Source organism: Hyaena hyaena, unplaced genomic scaffold, assembly GCF_003009895.1.
Source record: "Hyaena hyaena isolate Hyena2069 unplaced genomic scaffold, ASM300989v1 scaffold_72, whole genome shotgun sequence".
NCBI lineage: Eukaryota > Metazoa > Chordata > Mammalia > Carnivora > Hyaenidae > Hyaena > Hyaena hyaena.
In genome coordinates, this window is record NW_024080703.1 from 427,872 (window position 1) to 444,691 (window position 16,820).

At 37.3% G+C, this 16,820-nt stretch overlaps 1 protein-coding gene across 2 annotated transcripts in view; it reads left to right on the forward strand.

Annotated features, from left to right (window-relative positions):
• ENKUR (enkurin, TRPC channel interacting protein) overlaps positions 1-11,029 on the forward strand; it is a 26,451-nt gene extending 15,422 nt beyond the window's left edge. For both annotated transcript variants that reach the window (XM_039233053.1, XM_039233052.1), the window contains exons 4-5: positions 2,639-2,785; positions 10,779-11,029. In XM_039233053.1, coding sequence (XP_039088984.1) covers positions 2,639-2,785; positions 10,779-10,952 — 321 coding nt within the window. In that variant the 3' untranslated portion in view covers positions 10,953-11,029. The remainder of the gene's footprint in view (positions 1-2,638; positions 2,786-10,778) is intronic.
• Positions 11,030-16,820: the final 5,791 nt, after the last annotated feature.

Here is a 16,820-nt window from a genome sequence, read left to right on the forward strand (position 1 = left end):
GAAAACTCTGGTTTGTTTCCCTTAATTTCAATTATTAATATATTTACCAATTAAAACAAACATTCTCTGAAAGATGTTCATTTTTAGTGAGGTAGAAATTTCATGAAAGCATAGTCATTACTATCAGTCATTACTAAGAAATAGCCTTTCAGAAAATCCTAAGGGGCACCGGAGTGGCTCAGTTGGCTAAGGATCTGACTCGATTTCAGCTCAGGTCATGATCTTACGGTTCATGAGCTCATGAACTCTCTTAGGATTCTTTTTTTCTCTTTCAGCCCCTCCCCTGCTTGCACTCTTTCTCTCACTCTCTTAAGGTAAGTAAATAAACTTAAAAAAAAAAAAAAAGTGCTAAGATTTAGTCATTAGGCTGCAGGAGCTTGGTAGCAGAATGAGGAAAAATGAAGAGGAAAATAATTTTAGAGCCATCTCCCCTATCCATGTACAATTTCAACTTGAATGTGTCTGGAGTAAAGCAGACCTTGAAAGTACTGTACAATAATCTAGTCCTTTGGGGACCTTCCTCTCTGTCTAAAAAGGTGCTCATCATAGAGGCATCCAATTTCATTTGTGAAAATTATAGGAGCTTGATTTCATTTAAATATAGAATGTCTTTAAAATTTGAAAAGATTACAAAAATACTTTATACAAAACCTATTTTACTTTGTATACTTACAGAGTACAAAATTGTTAACAACACACATAGGAAAATATGAGTGCAAAATCCTAAAGACTAGTAATACGTACTGAGTGGTGGCAAAAAAAGAAAGGAAGAACAGAAAGAAGAAAGGAAGGAAGAGGAAAAGTAGAAAAAAAATTGCAATAGTGATGTATGAGGGGCTTGCATTGAGGTAGTCCAATGATCTACCCTGATAAACCCAATGCCTGTTCAAAACTGAAACAGAAACTTCCAGGCTGTTGTCAGAGCACATCACTTATTCTCTGAGAAACTCTGGTCACTCCATAAGCTACAACACTTTTGGAAGCCCTCAGCAGGCATCAAGGGGTTGGCAGCACACACCCATAAAGTTATCTCAGGCTTCTTTGAATACTTCCTCCTTCTGTGTCCTGGATGCTGCTAGAGCCCTTGCCCATAGGATGTGGAAATGCAGAAATTTCACTCCCCTGGCTGACTCTTTAAAGCAACTCCCAACCCATTATTTCTCCACAATGACTTAAAAGCCCTTCTTTGCCAGTTATGCTACAATGCCCCCTCTGTGGCCCTCTTTCTGACTGCCTTCTGCCTCAGCTGTCCACTTCAATACATTTTCTGCCCTGAATGGAAAATTGAGAGTATTCCACATGGAGATAGAAAAATGTTAAGTTAATCTACCTGTGTTTGTTTACCAAGCCATGCAAACACTCTGCACTGATGGTGTTGCTGACCAAGCATTCAGGGCTCATGAAGGACTTCTCAACTTACTGTCCACTGATCAAAGCTAAGTTCTTAAAATCAATGAATGGTAAGTGAGATAGTAAGTCTTTTGAAGGGCAATGCTGTTTTTTTTTTTTAAGTTTTGAGAGAGAGAGAAAGAGAGAGAGAGAGAGAGAGAGAATTCCAAACTGGCTCCACACTGCAGTGCAGAGCCCAACACAGGGCCCGAACTCACGAACCAGGAGAACCAGGAACCAGGTTGGAACCAGGTTTGGAACCAAGATGCTTAACCAAATGAGCCACCCAGGCGCTCTGGGCAATGCCATTTTTAAAAAAGTGGGTGAACATCATGTTCTAAGTTCAGATGCAGTATTATATGCCCATTGGTGCCATGAGAAACCATTTGTGAAAACAAACTGAGATATATACAGCAATAGTAGTAAGACATTGTTTCAAATTCTCCCTCTGCTACTTAGCTCTGTGACCTTTAAGAAGTCATTAGATTTATCCCAGGATTGTAGTGAAGGTTAAATGATATAAAATCTATCGAGCACTTGACGCAATATCTGGCACCTAATAAAAGTTCAATAGAGAGTGGATACTATTATTTATATTAATAGTATGCATGAGCTGTCAGCGGCCCAGCACACGGGAGCATTTCAGATCACTGAAGCTATTACCCGTTTGTGAGATAGCTCTTTTTCCTGAAACATCTTACATTACTCCCTTTATTAAACAGAATATATCCCAAATCATTTTGTGATGACTCAGAATCATCATTATGAACATCAGAAACTGTACTGAGCTTTAACAAGGTGCTACCCTCAGTGTTTCTGTAAATGAATTGGACTGTTTACCACTGCACTAATTTACCAGAATGTAATGATCTTGAAATTTATTTGTGTAATGTTTTGGCACTTTCCAGAACACATTTATAGCTAGGATTTCTACCCCCTTTTTTTAGGCAGGATGGCTTAAGTTATGCTTTGGTGACGGATAACACCCAGTTTCAGTAGCTACAAACCAGCTAAGTGCTATTGTTTGCTTGTGCTCCATGTCCATTGCGCTTCTTGGTTTTAAAAGATGAGAATCAACAAGTTCCCAATGAGAAAAGAGGGAAAAAAATGAATTTTGTCAATTTGCCATGTTCTGAGCAAAGGCTTTAAATCAGTAACATTTCTTTTTCTCCCAATCATTACTTGATATGTATACATATGTAAGATTGCATGCAGGATATTGATTTTTTTTCTGGAAAACCCTTTTAAGGATTATGGCGTCATACCTGAGTATATATGTAAGCGAAATGAGGAAGTAAAGAAAGCCCAAGAAGAATATAATAATTATATCCAGGAAAACCTTAAGAAAGCAGCTATGAAGAGGCTATCTGATGAAGAAAGGGAAGCGGTTCTTCAGGTGAGTGTTCTGTAATTTGTATTCATGTGTAACACTTTAGGACATCTCTGTTGCATGATTATTAAAGCCTGCACCTTGACTCTGAAATCAGAACACTCTCATTTGGTTATGGTGACACCTGTGTAACACAGTGACCCTTTGGCCAGAGCAAAAGTTCTAATGTAGGAATTACTGAATAATCTTTTGTTTCCGATTTTGTGAGCTGTTGTTTTTTCCTGCATTAGTTAGTGTTGTAAGGAAGCCCACCTTCTCCTTCAATGAACATGCATAAGTAAGGCAAAAACCATTTTTATTTTCATTCTCATGTCCCGGAATTTTTCAAAAATAATATCCATAAAATAGATATTTTTCACTAGATGGAGCTCTAGAATAATTGAAACTGCTCCCAGACCAACTTTTTTTTTTCTTTCCTACAGGCCAAATGTCCAAACTTTAAAAGAACCAGGTCTGAGGTCTTAATATATTTTCCTTATTTTTGAATAAAATAGACATAAAGACATATGACCTCATGTGTTTAATGCAAGACTTTTAACCGAAGCATTTAAAATATTGGGCGATGTGACAGGACTGCTCCATCATCATCTTAGGACAGTATTTATTAAGCACCTAATTGTTCTCTTCTAAAGTCATGCTATCTCTTCTAAAGGTAAAAATAGTATTTTAGTCTTTGTTTTGTTATTTTTGAAAGATTCCTCCAAAGCCTTTTCTAATGACCTTTTAAAAACAGGAAAAAAACCATTTTGCCACATTAACTTCTGTTGAAACTGGATTTGTATGCTGTTATAAATTCTTAACATTTTATCAATGTCACAATCATTATTAAACATTTACTAAATTCCCACTTTGCATATAGTATCATGCTAAATCTCACAGATGATAAAAAGAGCATGAGATAAAATTCTACGATCGATAATGTTGTAATATAAAGAATAAGAGGTGATATGTATATACGTACATATGGAGATATGAGTGTGTGTGTGTGTGTGTGTGTGTGTAGAAATCATAAGTTTTATTAGGTTCCAAGTATATAGGTTCAGAGTATCCACTGAAGTATGTAGGTACTTGTCTATCTGGGCCTTCAGTGGCACAGGAAGAGGGTATTCCAGACAGCAGAAGTGGCCTAAGGGCAAGGACAGTGTCTCTTTGTTGACAGCAGTCCCCTGAGAGCCTAACCCTGTGCCCAGTATAAACACAGCTGTTTAACACAGGTGTGCTGGAAAGAAGAAAGGAAGAAGGTAGGTGCAAGAAGGCTGGCAGACAGGGAGGTGGGACTTTGCATGTCATCTTCAGAAAGACCTCTGGTTTTTGGTCCATTCTCTCTCTCTCTGCCTGTCTTCTTTTCTGTCTTTCTCTTTCTCTGTCTCCAACTCCATCTCTCTCTAGTTTGGGTTCTACTATTTTTAGAAAGTACATGCTGTTGTGAAAGCCAGGTTTTTATCTCTAACTGATGATGAAAAATAGGAAAAGACACCAATGGATAGATCATCCAGACAGAAAATCAATAAGAAAACCTCAGCTTCAAACAACACTTATTAGACCAGATGGACTTAACAGATATATACAGAATGTTCCTTCCAAAAGAACCTGAATATACATTCTTCTCAAGTGCACAAGGAACATTTTCCAAAGTAGACCATATTGTAAGCCATAAAACAAGTTTAAATTTAAGAAGATTGAAATCATATCAAGCATCTTTTCCAACCACAGTGGTATAAAAGTAGAATCAATTACAAGAGGAAAACTAGAAAAATAACACACATATGGAGACTGAACAATATGCTAATGAACAACTAATGGATCAATGAAGAAATCAAAGAAATTTAAAAAATACTTTCAGACAAATGAAAATAGAAATACAACTAAAATACATGGGAGGGCAGTCGAAGAGGGAATTTTATAACAATACAAATCTCAAATAAGCCATCGAACTTTATACCTAAGCTAGAAAAAGAAGAACAAACTAAGCTCAGAGTTTTAGAAGGAAGGAAATAATAAAGATCAGAGTAGAAATAAATGAAATAGAAACTTAAAAGACAGAAAAGATCAATGAAACTAAGAACTGGCTCTCCAACAAGATAAACTCTATTAAACTTTAGCTAGACTCACTAAGAAAAAAAGAGAGGCCTTAAATAAATAAAATCAGAAATGAAAAAGTTACAACTAATGCCACAGAAATACAAATGATCATAAAAGACTACTATGAACAGTTCTATGCCAACATTTTGACCAACCTAGAAGAAATGGATAAATTCCTAGAAGTATACAATCTTTAAAGACTGAAGTATGAAGAAGTAGACAATCTGCATAGACCAAGTACTAGTAAGTAGATTTAATCAGTAATCAGAAAACCCTCAACAAATAAAAGTCCAAGGCTAGATGGCTTCAGTGATGAATTCTACCAAACTTTCAGAGATTTAACATCTATCCTCCTCAAATTCTTCCAAAACACCAAAGATGAAGGAATGCTTCTACACTCCTTTTAAAAGGCCAGCATTACCCTGATACCAAAATGAGACAAGAATGCCACACATAGTCACCAATCATAGACCAATATCCCTGTTGAACATAGATGCAAGAAACCTCAACAAAATATTAGCAAACCAATTTCAATAATACATAAAAAGTATCATTTACCATGATCAAGTGAGATTTATTCCAGGGATGAAAAGATGGTTCAATACCTGCAAATCAATCAATATGATATAACATATTAATAAAATGAAGAATAAAAACCATATGATTATCTCAGTAGATGCAGAAAAAGTATTTGACAAAATTCAACATCAATTTAATGATAAAAATTCTCTATGAAGTAGATATAGATGGATTGTATTTCAGTATAACAAAGGCCATGTATGACGAGACCACATGCTGAACAGTGAAAAACTGAGAACTTTTCCTTTAGGGTCAAGAACAAGACAAGGATGCTCACTCTCACCACTTTCATTCAACAGAGTACTGGAAGTCCTTGACAGAGCAATTAGGCAAGGAAAAGAAAAAAAACTATCCAAACTGGAAAAGAAATAAAACTCACCAATTGTGGATGATATGATTTTATGTATAAAGACTCCACCAAAAAAATCTGTTGGAACTAATAAATGAATTTAGTAAATTTGCATGGCACAAAATCAATACACAAAAATCTGTTGTGTTTTTATACACAACAAATTTTCAGAAACAGAAATTAAGAAAATAATTTCATTTACAATCACAACAAAAAGACTAAAATACCTAGGTATAAATTTAACCAAGAAAATGAAAGATCTCCGCACTGAGAACTTGTAAGACATGAAAGAAATTGAAGAAGACAAAATTAATTGAAAGATACTTCATGCTCATGGATTGAAAGAATTAATGTTGCTAAAATGTCTATATTACTCAAAGCAATCTAGAGATGCAATTCAGTCCCTATCAAAATTTCAATGGCATTTTTCACAGAAATGGAACAAACAAGCCTAAAACTTGTGTAGGGCTACAAAAGATCCCAAATGGCCAAAGCGAACTGGAGAAATAGGAACAAAGTGGGAAGCATCACCCTCCCTGATTTCAAATCATATTACTAAGATAAAGTAATTAAAATCACTAAGAGATAGTAATTAAAATTACTAAGATATAGTAATTAACAAATAGTATGGTCCTGGCATAAAAGTAGATACATAGATCAATGGAACAGAATAGAGAACCCAGAAATAAACCATGCACATATGGTCAGTTTATGACAAAGGAGGCAAGGATATAAAATGAAAAAAAGGACAATCTCTTTGAAAAGAGTGTTGGGAAAACTGGACAGCCACATGCAAAGGAATGAAACTGGACCATTATCTTTCCCCATATACAGAAATTAGCTCAACATCAATTAAAGATTTGAACATAAGACCTGAAGCCATAAAACTAGAAGAAAACGTAGGTGGTAAGCTCCTTGATATGTCTTGACAATGATTTTTTTGGATCTGACTCTAAAGGCAAGGTCAACTGAATCAAAAATGAGCCACTGGGACTACATCAAACTAGAAAGCTTCTGCACAGGGAAGGAAATCATTAACAAAATGAAAAGGCAACCTCCTGAATGGGAGAAGATATTTGCAAATTATGTGTCTGATAAGAAGTTAATATCCAGAATATATAAAGAACTCATACAACTCAACAACAGCAACAGCTACAAAAACAACGAAAATCCAAACAATTCAATTAAAAAATGGGCAGAGGATCTGAATAGATATTTTCCCCAAAGACATGCAAATGGCCAACTGGTACATGAAAAGATGCCCAATATCACTAATCATCAGCGAAATGCAAATTAAAAAACACAACTTAATATTGCCTCACATCTGTCAGAATAGCTATTATCAAAAAGACATTAAAAAGTAATGATGATGTAGGAAAAGGGGAACCTCATGCCCTCTTGGTGGGAATGTAAACTGGTGCCATTAATATAGAAAACATTATGGAGGTTATTCAAAATTTAAAAACGGACCACCAAAGAATCTAGTGATTCCACTTCTGGGTATTTATCCAAAGGAACTGGAAACAGTAATTTGAAAAGATATATTCCCCCCTCCATGTTCACTGCAGTATTATTTACAATAGCCAAGATACAGAAGCAATCTAATTGCCTGTGTGTGTGTGTGTGTGTGTGTGTTATGCTAAGTGAAATGAATCACACACAAAAAAGACATACTATACAATTTCACTTACATGTGGAATCTAAAAAACAAAACAAAACAAAACGAAACCCATAAGAGTGGTGGTTGCCAGAGGGGAATGAGGTTGGGAGTGGGTGAGCTGAGTGAAGGGAATTAAGAGATACAAACGTCTATTTATAAAATAAATAAGTCTGGGGGTGTAATGTACAGCGTGGTGACTATAGTCAGTAATACTGTATAACACATTTGAAAGACTATAGTCAGTAATACTGTATAAGACATTTGTAAGTAATGCTGTATAACACATCTTAAAAGTCTTCAGCACAAGAAAAACATATTTCATAACTTTGTACAGTGACAGGGTAGCTCGACTCATATAGTTGCATGTTCTTGAGTAGGCCACATTCTGCTCATGCTTCATAAAATAATAGCCTCATTATACCTGGAAGGAGTCATCTAGTCTAATGAGTCCACACTTCTCATTTTACAGATGAGGATATTAAATGCAAATATATTGAGTTTTGTTTTCTATTCATGCGTTTGAACACCTACCATGTTCCAGGCCCTGTACCCAGCCCAGGGGATACTATTGTGAGCAAGACAAATGCAGTCTTCACTGACAGTGAACTTAGAGTTTGGTTTACATTTGCCCTTGGGCACAAAATTATCAAGTAGCTAAAAAGGGACTAAAACCTATGTCGCCCAGTTCACGGGCCAGTGTTTTCCCACTGCGTCATACACACGTGCATAGGAAGTAACAAAAGGAAGCTCTGTCAGTCGGAGATCCAACAGGAAATACAAGGCATCATCAGCCAGGATTCTGAAGGGAATTTATGAAGGAACTATTTACAGAAGTAAAGCAGGGCTAAGGGAGCCAACAAAAACCACTGCAGCATCCCAGGACTGAGGACGGTGGGATCCATCACCACCCTAGGCTCGCATGGCAGAGGCAAGAACGTGTTACCAGAGCCTGATAAGGTCTGGAGCCTGGAAGAGGGCCCAGCTAGCAGGATTGCAATTACAGACAGATGAGCCAGAACTAGCGTCCAGGTAAGGTCAAGGGAAAGGAAGAAGAAATGCCCCAGCCTCTCTCTCCTTCCTCCAGTGCTGAACCCAGAGGCTGGAGGGCAAAAGAGCTGGCAATGTTGTGGGGAGCCAGCCCACAGGCATCAACCCTGACTGCCACCCCCCAACACCACGGCCCCAGTCACAGAACAGGACCAGAAGGTGAAGAATGAGCGGGGGTGTCATGGGTACAAAGAAGCATGGAACTGAAGGCACTCCTCATTTATTTTATGACTGCTTCTTCCTACTTGAAGTTTTCCCCAAAGTAACAATAAAAGAATAAATGGAAGAAAGAAAAATTAATTTTAAAAATCACCGTTGCTGCAGTGAATAAAAGATGTTTGAGATGAAGTAACAAAAGTAAGTCTTAACAGCTAAGGGGTTATTTCAGTGTAATATGAACTATTAGTTACATCTAGTTCCCATCTCTGCCTGTTGACTTTGATCCAAACATTTTTGTACACACTGGAAGATAAAGCAAACTATCCTTTAAAAGATAAAGGCTACAGAGAAAAAGTGTAGCTGCTGTGACCACAAGTAATGTGGAAATATCACTCAAGTAGCTATGAAAAACCTTTGATATTTGAAAGTGCATAAATGCATGGACTTCCTCTCTGCAGTAGGCACCCCTACTGTGGAGCACTGTGGAAACATATTTTTCATTTCATAATAAAAGACTATGAAAAAAGAATCCTGAGGACATCTTTTTGGAATACATCTCATCTGCTATTAAGGACTATGTTAACCCATCCCCCTCTTTTTAAAATTTAACCTGGATATCTTCCCTCTGTCTTTTCTTTAAACTCTTTTATCTAGACTCACTCAATAAGGGTTCAAAATCGGTTGCCCTTTCCCCCAGCCAACTTATTCTATACAGTGTGCCCTTTCCCATCATCATTTTAACCTAAGCAGAGAAATAAGCCATTGGAATTTTATTATCCCCCAGAAGTTTCTACATGATTAAATTTGTACTATGAGGACTTATTATGAAGGTGTTATTATATAAGACAGTTCTAATCTTTTCCTAAGTCTAAATATATAACTGTGGATTTCAAGGACCTTATTTTCAAGACAATATTTAAAAAATTTTTTTCAGTTTGACTGTTTTTGTGTAAATAAAGTGATTTCTATATCAATAGTGAATAATAGTGTTAGTTTTTCAAATTTCAGAGCATGAATTCGATGAGAGATTTCGGCCCATTTTGGTTTTTTTAAAAATTTTTAATGTTTTATTTATTTCTGAGGAGAGAGAGAGAGAGAAGGGGAGGGTAAGAGAGAGAGGGAGATACAGAATCTGAAACAGGCTCCAGGCTCTGAAGTGGCAGTCGGCACAGAGCCGAATGCGGGGCTCAAACCCACAAACCGTGAGATCATGACCCGAGCCAAGGTCGGATGCTTGACCGACCAAGCCACCCAGGCGCCCCTCGGCCCATTTTGTCAATGAGATCTCTAGTGCACTGTGATAAGGGACTATGCAGAGATGAAATAACCTTTATTGTTCCTAAAAGGTCCCTAATTTTGAATTCATAGAGTACTGAGAATATAAAACATTAACTACATTATTGAATTAGCATGCGTGTTACATTTAATGGCATCTCAGCCATTTCTAGTATACATTATGGAAAGTATAGAGCCTCTGACTATATGGAGAATTCTTTATAATATATTGAAAAAATACATAAAAGATCATCTCTTGTTAAACTGGGTTTGGCATTTGTGCAATTCCATTTAGTCAAATATAAGCGAACAGGCCATGCAAATTCAAATCCAGTCTTTTCATCAATGGGGGTAATGGTTTAAAAATAAAATCTAAAGAAAAAAACCTACAATTTTTACGATAAACAATTTCCTATTCAAAAATATGTTTTGCCTGGTGGGGAGGCAGGGGTGATATCACTTCTAAACTGTTTTTACCAAAACATTTGCTATGAGCTTAGTTTCATACTACTTGTAACTCTGCACATTCATATTTGATGATAAAAACAAGTACAGTAACATTAAAAGCAGAGCAAATAAATACTCCCTCTGGGAACTGAACACACAGTCGAGGACAGGACTTGGACACTGTACAATATTTTTTGTGAATGTAGCCAAGTACTTGATAAATACATATCATTCTGTAAAGTTATCTTCCTCTGTTTTCTTTACCAGTTTGCATTTCTCTTCATATATATATGTGTGTGTGTATATACATATATATATACACACACACATATATATATACATAACCATTTACATTATTTTTGCAGCTACTTTAATATTTATGGTTTTCTTTACATTTGCAGGGGCTGAAGAAGAACTGGGAAGAGGTACATAAGGAGTTCCAGTCCCTCTCCGTGTTCATTGACTCCATACCAAAGAAGATCCACAAGCAGAAGCTAGAAGAAGAAATGAAACAGCTGGAGCATGACATCGATGTCATTGAAAAGCACAAAATTATTTACATTGCCAATAAGTAATAACAGATTTCTAAAATAGAGTCATTTTAACAGAGGAAAAAAGAAACTTGGAAAACATAAACATGAAATTTTGCTTTTCAAAGAGGAAAATATTGTGAAAGAGAATAAAAATAGTTTTTACCAAAATGCTTAGGCAATGTTTAAAGATTAATTGAATTATTCTACTTACATGAGGGAAAATTCTGTTTCACCCGAGTTAGGTTTCCTACACATGAAATTTGATGTTGCGTGTTCCAACCTGTAGTATAATCCATTATTATTATGTACTTGTTTCACATAAATATTAATTTCTGGGTCCCGAAGAATAAAACCAGCACTAGGAGCTTCAGATTTTTTCTACACTGCATGATACAAAGAACACAAGATTAAAAACTTAAGTATTTTGAATTGGAAATAGTGGCATAGCTTTCTTGCTACCCCAGTGTTCTCTGCATATTTCAGAACCGCCCACATTTAACAGCATATATTCTCTGATAACCTACGTCATTTGCCAACCATTCCCAACTGCAAATATTTTCAATGTCCATAATGCTATATATGCCGAAGGGCTTATATTTCAAGGAAGAAAATGAAGAAGGTAGCATAAAATCAAGAAGACAATTTACAAAATGCATCACTGAGGATAATCAAAGAGAATAGCTTTCTTCCAAGCATACCAACTTTTAAAAACCTTGCTATTCACTATACGTGCTTTATTCCATAATTCACTGTATGTGTTTCACTGAGACAGGATGTTGCTTTTTCATTTTGGTCCTACGTATCTATTTTGTGAATTCTAAAGTTTCTATTTGTAAGATTAATTTATTAAGCAATAAGTTTATGTGATTAGAGCTGTCTTCAGCCCAAAGTAAGGCTATAAGAAAAGTATAAAAGGAAAAGATTTTTTTTATGAAACTTTAAATTAGAGAAAATCAGTATTACATATGAAATAGAAAACATTAGAGAATAACAACATCTGCTTCTTACACTGATTTTAATCTTATGGAAAATAGGAAAAAAAAAAAAAAACTTTTTAAGCCTTTTCCCAAACAGAATTTGAGAGCATTGCACAAAAGTTTACTTTAAATAAAAATGGTTATACACAAATGTTTTTGGAAACTCACTTTAGACTTTTTTTCATATCTTTTTATGAACATCGTTTCTTTATATCTTTATTACCTTCGAGCAGATATAAAATTAAGGATAGCAATTAGCCAGAATGGGTGATTGCTACTTAGGGTAAGCTAACAGCTAGAACAGTAAACCCCAAAGTAACAAAATAGAAACTAATTTCTTGCTCACATAACTGTACTGTGCTGTGAAGAAATGAGCAGAAACTCTTTTGCACGCAGTTGTTCAAGGACACAGACTTAAGGAGTGAGTGGGCTCTGTTCTAGCCAGAGTTGTGGGTTTCATGTACAAGCCAAGCCTAGAAAAGCTACACACCATTTCTGTTGCATTTCCTGAGTCAGTTACACTAATTGCACCAACTACCTACAAATCTTATTTGTCTGATAAAAATTTCTCATTTACGTTATTGTCCTATGTGAACAAGACAGAAATGTCCTCTGTTTTCACACAGTCACTCAGGGACTCAAGTCTCCTATTGTCTAGTGGCTCTCCTGGGTACAGCCACCCTTCTCTGCAACATGTAGGGATAAGATGTTTAGGTTAGTATTTTACTTGTGAGATGATTCCTACACACACTATGTTTTAAATAATTCAAATTCAGTAGCATCGCAAAAAAAATTCTAATTATTTCAACCTTATGGTGGTTATGTTCTGGGGCCATGATTGAGAGTTGCTTTAAATGATATCTTTGTGGCTTTAATGGACGGTTTTTCTCTTGATTTCTGTAAATTTCTACTAAAGAATACAGACTTTTCTCCATGGCCCCCCATGTTGTGCTAGATTGACTTTGTTGCCTTTCTCACTCACAGGCTTCCTAGGGAAAGCTTCCTGTCCATTGTTCCTGAGACAGTATCCTAAACCATCCTACCATGGGATCGCAACCTTGAAAAGCTCCAGTGCAAGCTTCCCATGTCCACATACATCCATATCCAAACTCACACACACACACACACACACACACACACACGCACACACACACACCTGGATCATCCTACCAGGCAAGGAAGACAGACACCTGACTCAGGCGATTGGTCAGTTACTGATCAGATTCTCTTTCTTGAGAACATGAATTCCTGTGAGATCACAGGCATTTGGGAGAAGGCACTTGAGCCTAAAAGGTCAAACCTCATGCCTGCAGCTAGTTTGACTTGGTTTCTATTCCTATGCAAAAGAGCTCTGAGTTGCATAAAGATCTGGTCTGGCTCCTTGACTGTGATCTCTTCAGCTTGGTGCCCTAAAATGCTACCCCCGCCCCACTGGGACAGACGTTCCTATAGTACTGAAGTATAGTAACCTCCCAAATTTTTCACAGTGTTTTCCTCTGCCCTTTTCTGCCTCCTCCTGCATGTCTGCCTGGAAAATCTCTGCTCTTCAAGAGTTGGATCACATTACATCTCCGTGACATCCCTTTTTGATCCCTCAGATTCTGTCCTCCCATTCTAGCATCGCTCATCTCGTATTGTACCATGTGGTTATCTGCTGTTTCCCCCAGAAGTCTGCCGTTCTGGGGGAGAAGGGCCTGTATCTCATCATCTGCATTCCTTAGAATCTACATAATAACTGGTAGATAGAAAGTGCTCAGGGGCGCCTGGGTGGCTTAGTCGGTTAAGCGTCCGACTTTCGCTTAGGTCATGATCTCACGGTTCGTGGGTTCGAGCCCCGCGTCGGGCTCTGTGCTGACTGCCAGCTCAGAGCCTGGAGCCTGTTTCAGTCTGTGACTCCCTCTCTCTCTGACCCTCCCCTGCTCATGCTGTCTCTCTCTCTCCTAGAAATAAATAAAACATTAAAAAAAAAAAAAAAAAGAAAGTGCTCAGAAAAAATCTTTGCTGAATAAATTAATGATACCCAAGCATATATTGTAATGACCCTTTGGTATTGTTCATTATCATGACATAAATCAGACTTAGAAGATAGGGAATTTGGCTGCTAAACAGAGCAATTAATACCACAGCAACTAGCTGCACGGTCAAGTCATGAGAAGGCAGTTTCATGTAGTGCTTATGAACTCAAGCGTTGGAGTTGGGTGGACTCAGGTTCACATCCCAGCTCAGCACTTACTAACTGTGCTACAAAATCTTTTTAAGATATGTTTTCCTGAGGCGCCTGGGTGGCTCAGAGAGTTGAGCGCCCAACTCTTGATCTCAGCTCAGGTCATGATCTCATGGTTTATGAGATGGAGCCCTCCATTAGGCTTTGCACTGACAACGCAGAGCCTGCTTGGGATTCTCTCTCTCTCCTTCTCTCTCTTACCCTCCCCCCTTCTCTCTCAAAATAAAGAAATGGACTTAAACAAAAAGATATGTGTTCCTAATGTATAAGATGGGGTCGATAACCCATAGCCATGCTTTGTGGAGTTGTGATGAGAACAGAATGAAACAATGTGTATAATAGCATAGTCCCTGGCATGTAGAAGGTCAATACATTTATTGCAAAGATATATTATTAAAGTTCCCTCAATTTTGTAGTACTTTTGTCCAATTGGTTCTAGGTCCGTTAGCATTTCCCAAGCTTATAAAATCCAGTTGCAGGGAAGCACCTGACTGAATAGTTCAGAAGTCCTAGCCTGGAATTAGCCTAGTCTGGCTAATGTCTTTAGTGGCACATGCAGATGATAACTATTTGGAAACTGCTATCTTTAATAACTGGCAAAAATTTGGCAATACTTCCTGAATTACTCAGCACAGATATTCCCCCTCAAAAAGATAAGCTTAAATCAGTAATGCTGCCAAGCATCACTAAGGAAAAAGGTTTGCAAGGCTATCTCTAACAAAGCCTCATGGGTGATATTTATTAGTGAATTAGTGTGGCTCAGGGCCTAACCCCAACTATGAGGGCCCATAGGTTCACTGTTCTCAGGACCTCAGAGACTGATGCACATGAAAGGTACACAAATCTGAGTTTTCATCTGAACATCAGTATTTTTATTGTGATCAAACACATAACAAAATTCATAATTTTAACCATTTTATGTGTACAGTTCAGTTGTATTAAGTACATTCAATATGTTGTACAACCATCAACAGCTTCCTTCTCCATAAATATTTTCATCTTACGAAGCAAACTCTATACCCATTAAACAAGAACTCCCCATTCGGCCTTCCCCCTCGCCCCCACCCCAACAACTGACAATCTACTTTATGTCTCTATGACACTTAAAAATAGACTAAAGAATTACTAGAAGTTGGGAGAGGTGGAGAAGAGAAAGGTTGTAGGAGGAAAAGAATTCCAAGCAGAGAGAATAAAATGTATAAAGAATCTGGGGCAGGAAACCCTCAACCCTTAGGAGGAAAGAAGCCACTGGGGCTGAAGCATACAGAGAAAAGAGAAAGGTTCAAGCTGAAGATGAAGAGGAAAGTGATGGGCATTAATGTGTTATAAGCAGGGAGGTGGCATGATCCAATCTATTTTTAAATGATCACTTGCTACATGGATTAAAGTAGAATGAATGAATGCATGAATGAATGGATGAATGAATGAATGAATGAAAGTGGAGAGATTAGGAGATTATCCTAATCCTACAGGTAAAAAATATAGTGGTATAAAACCAGTACTGTGGTAGTAAAGACAAAACGTAGCTGCTGGCTTCAAAGAAATAGATAAAAAAATAAAAATATAACTTGGTGATGGATTAAAAGGAGAGAAAGAGGGAGATTTCAAGGATGACCACCAAATTTATGGTTTTAGCAGCCATTTCCCTTGAGCTGGGGAAATGTATAGGTGGACCAGATTGGGGAGGATAGGTAAAGAGATCAAGAATACAATTTTAGATGACCTGTATTTATGACAATCTTGTGACTTCTGATTAGAGATGGATAAATGATGACAGTGATGATGATGATAGAATTTTACACATGTGTTTATGACAATCCTGTGACATCTCGCTGGAGATAGATGATACAGAAAGATAGGTATGTAGATAGATGATAGATAGATAGATAGATAGATAGATAGATAGATAGATAGATAATTTGAGTCCGAAAAGAGATCTGGAACAGAACTATAAATCTGGGAATTCATCAGCATGAATGAAATCACCATGGGACAAAGTATTGAGTGAGCAGACAATGACATGTCAGTGACTCTACCATGTAGAAGATAGATGGCAGAGCAGGAAGGAGCAAGTAGATGAGAGAATGAGTGGCCTGAGAGATAAGGAGAAACCCAAGAAGCCAAGAAAATACAAAAAGGGAGCACCCTATTCCTAAGGGAGAGAGAGCCTTGACAATGGGAATGAAATTCTCAACACCCCAGCCGAGAGATTTCCCTCTCCCCTTCTCTGAGCAGGATACTGGTCAACTCCTACACTGGCTCACTCCCCTGCTCCTGTTTTATATTTGCAGCTCAAGCTCTTATGCTGAAATTCTTTTATCTCTCTAGATATGTTAATGTCATTGGCCAATGTCAAAACATTAGCAGTTGACCTAACATGTCTATTAATACAGCCCACGTTAACAGTTTGACCATCAAAGCAAAGGATACTTTCCAATAGCTCAAGGAAATTTTTCGGTAGGTAAGAAGGCCAAGGCTGGTTAACATCATAATTAACTCTTAAGAGGGCCATCTAACTTCTCTCATTTCCATGTTCTTAGTAACCCATAGAACATGATTTGTTCATAAACACTGGTGATTCCAAGCAGAAGACAAGCACAGATAAGGGACAAAAAGGACACGATAAAGTTTCTGGAGCGTTTGTTTCTTCCTGACTAAGATGGCTATGGTGGAAACAAAATCAGCAAGTTTGGCTCTGACAGTAAGTTC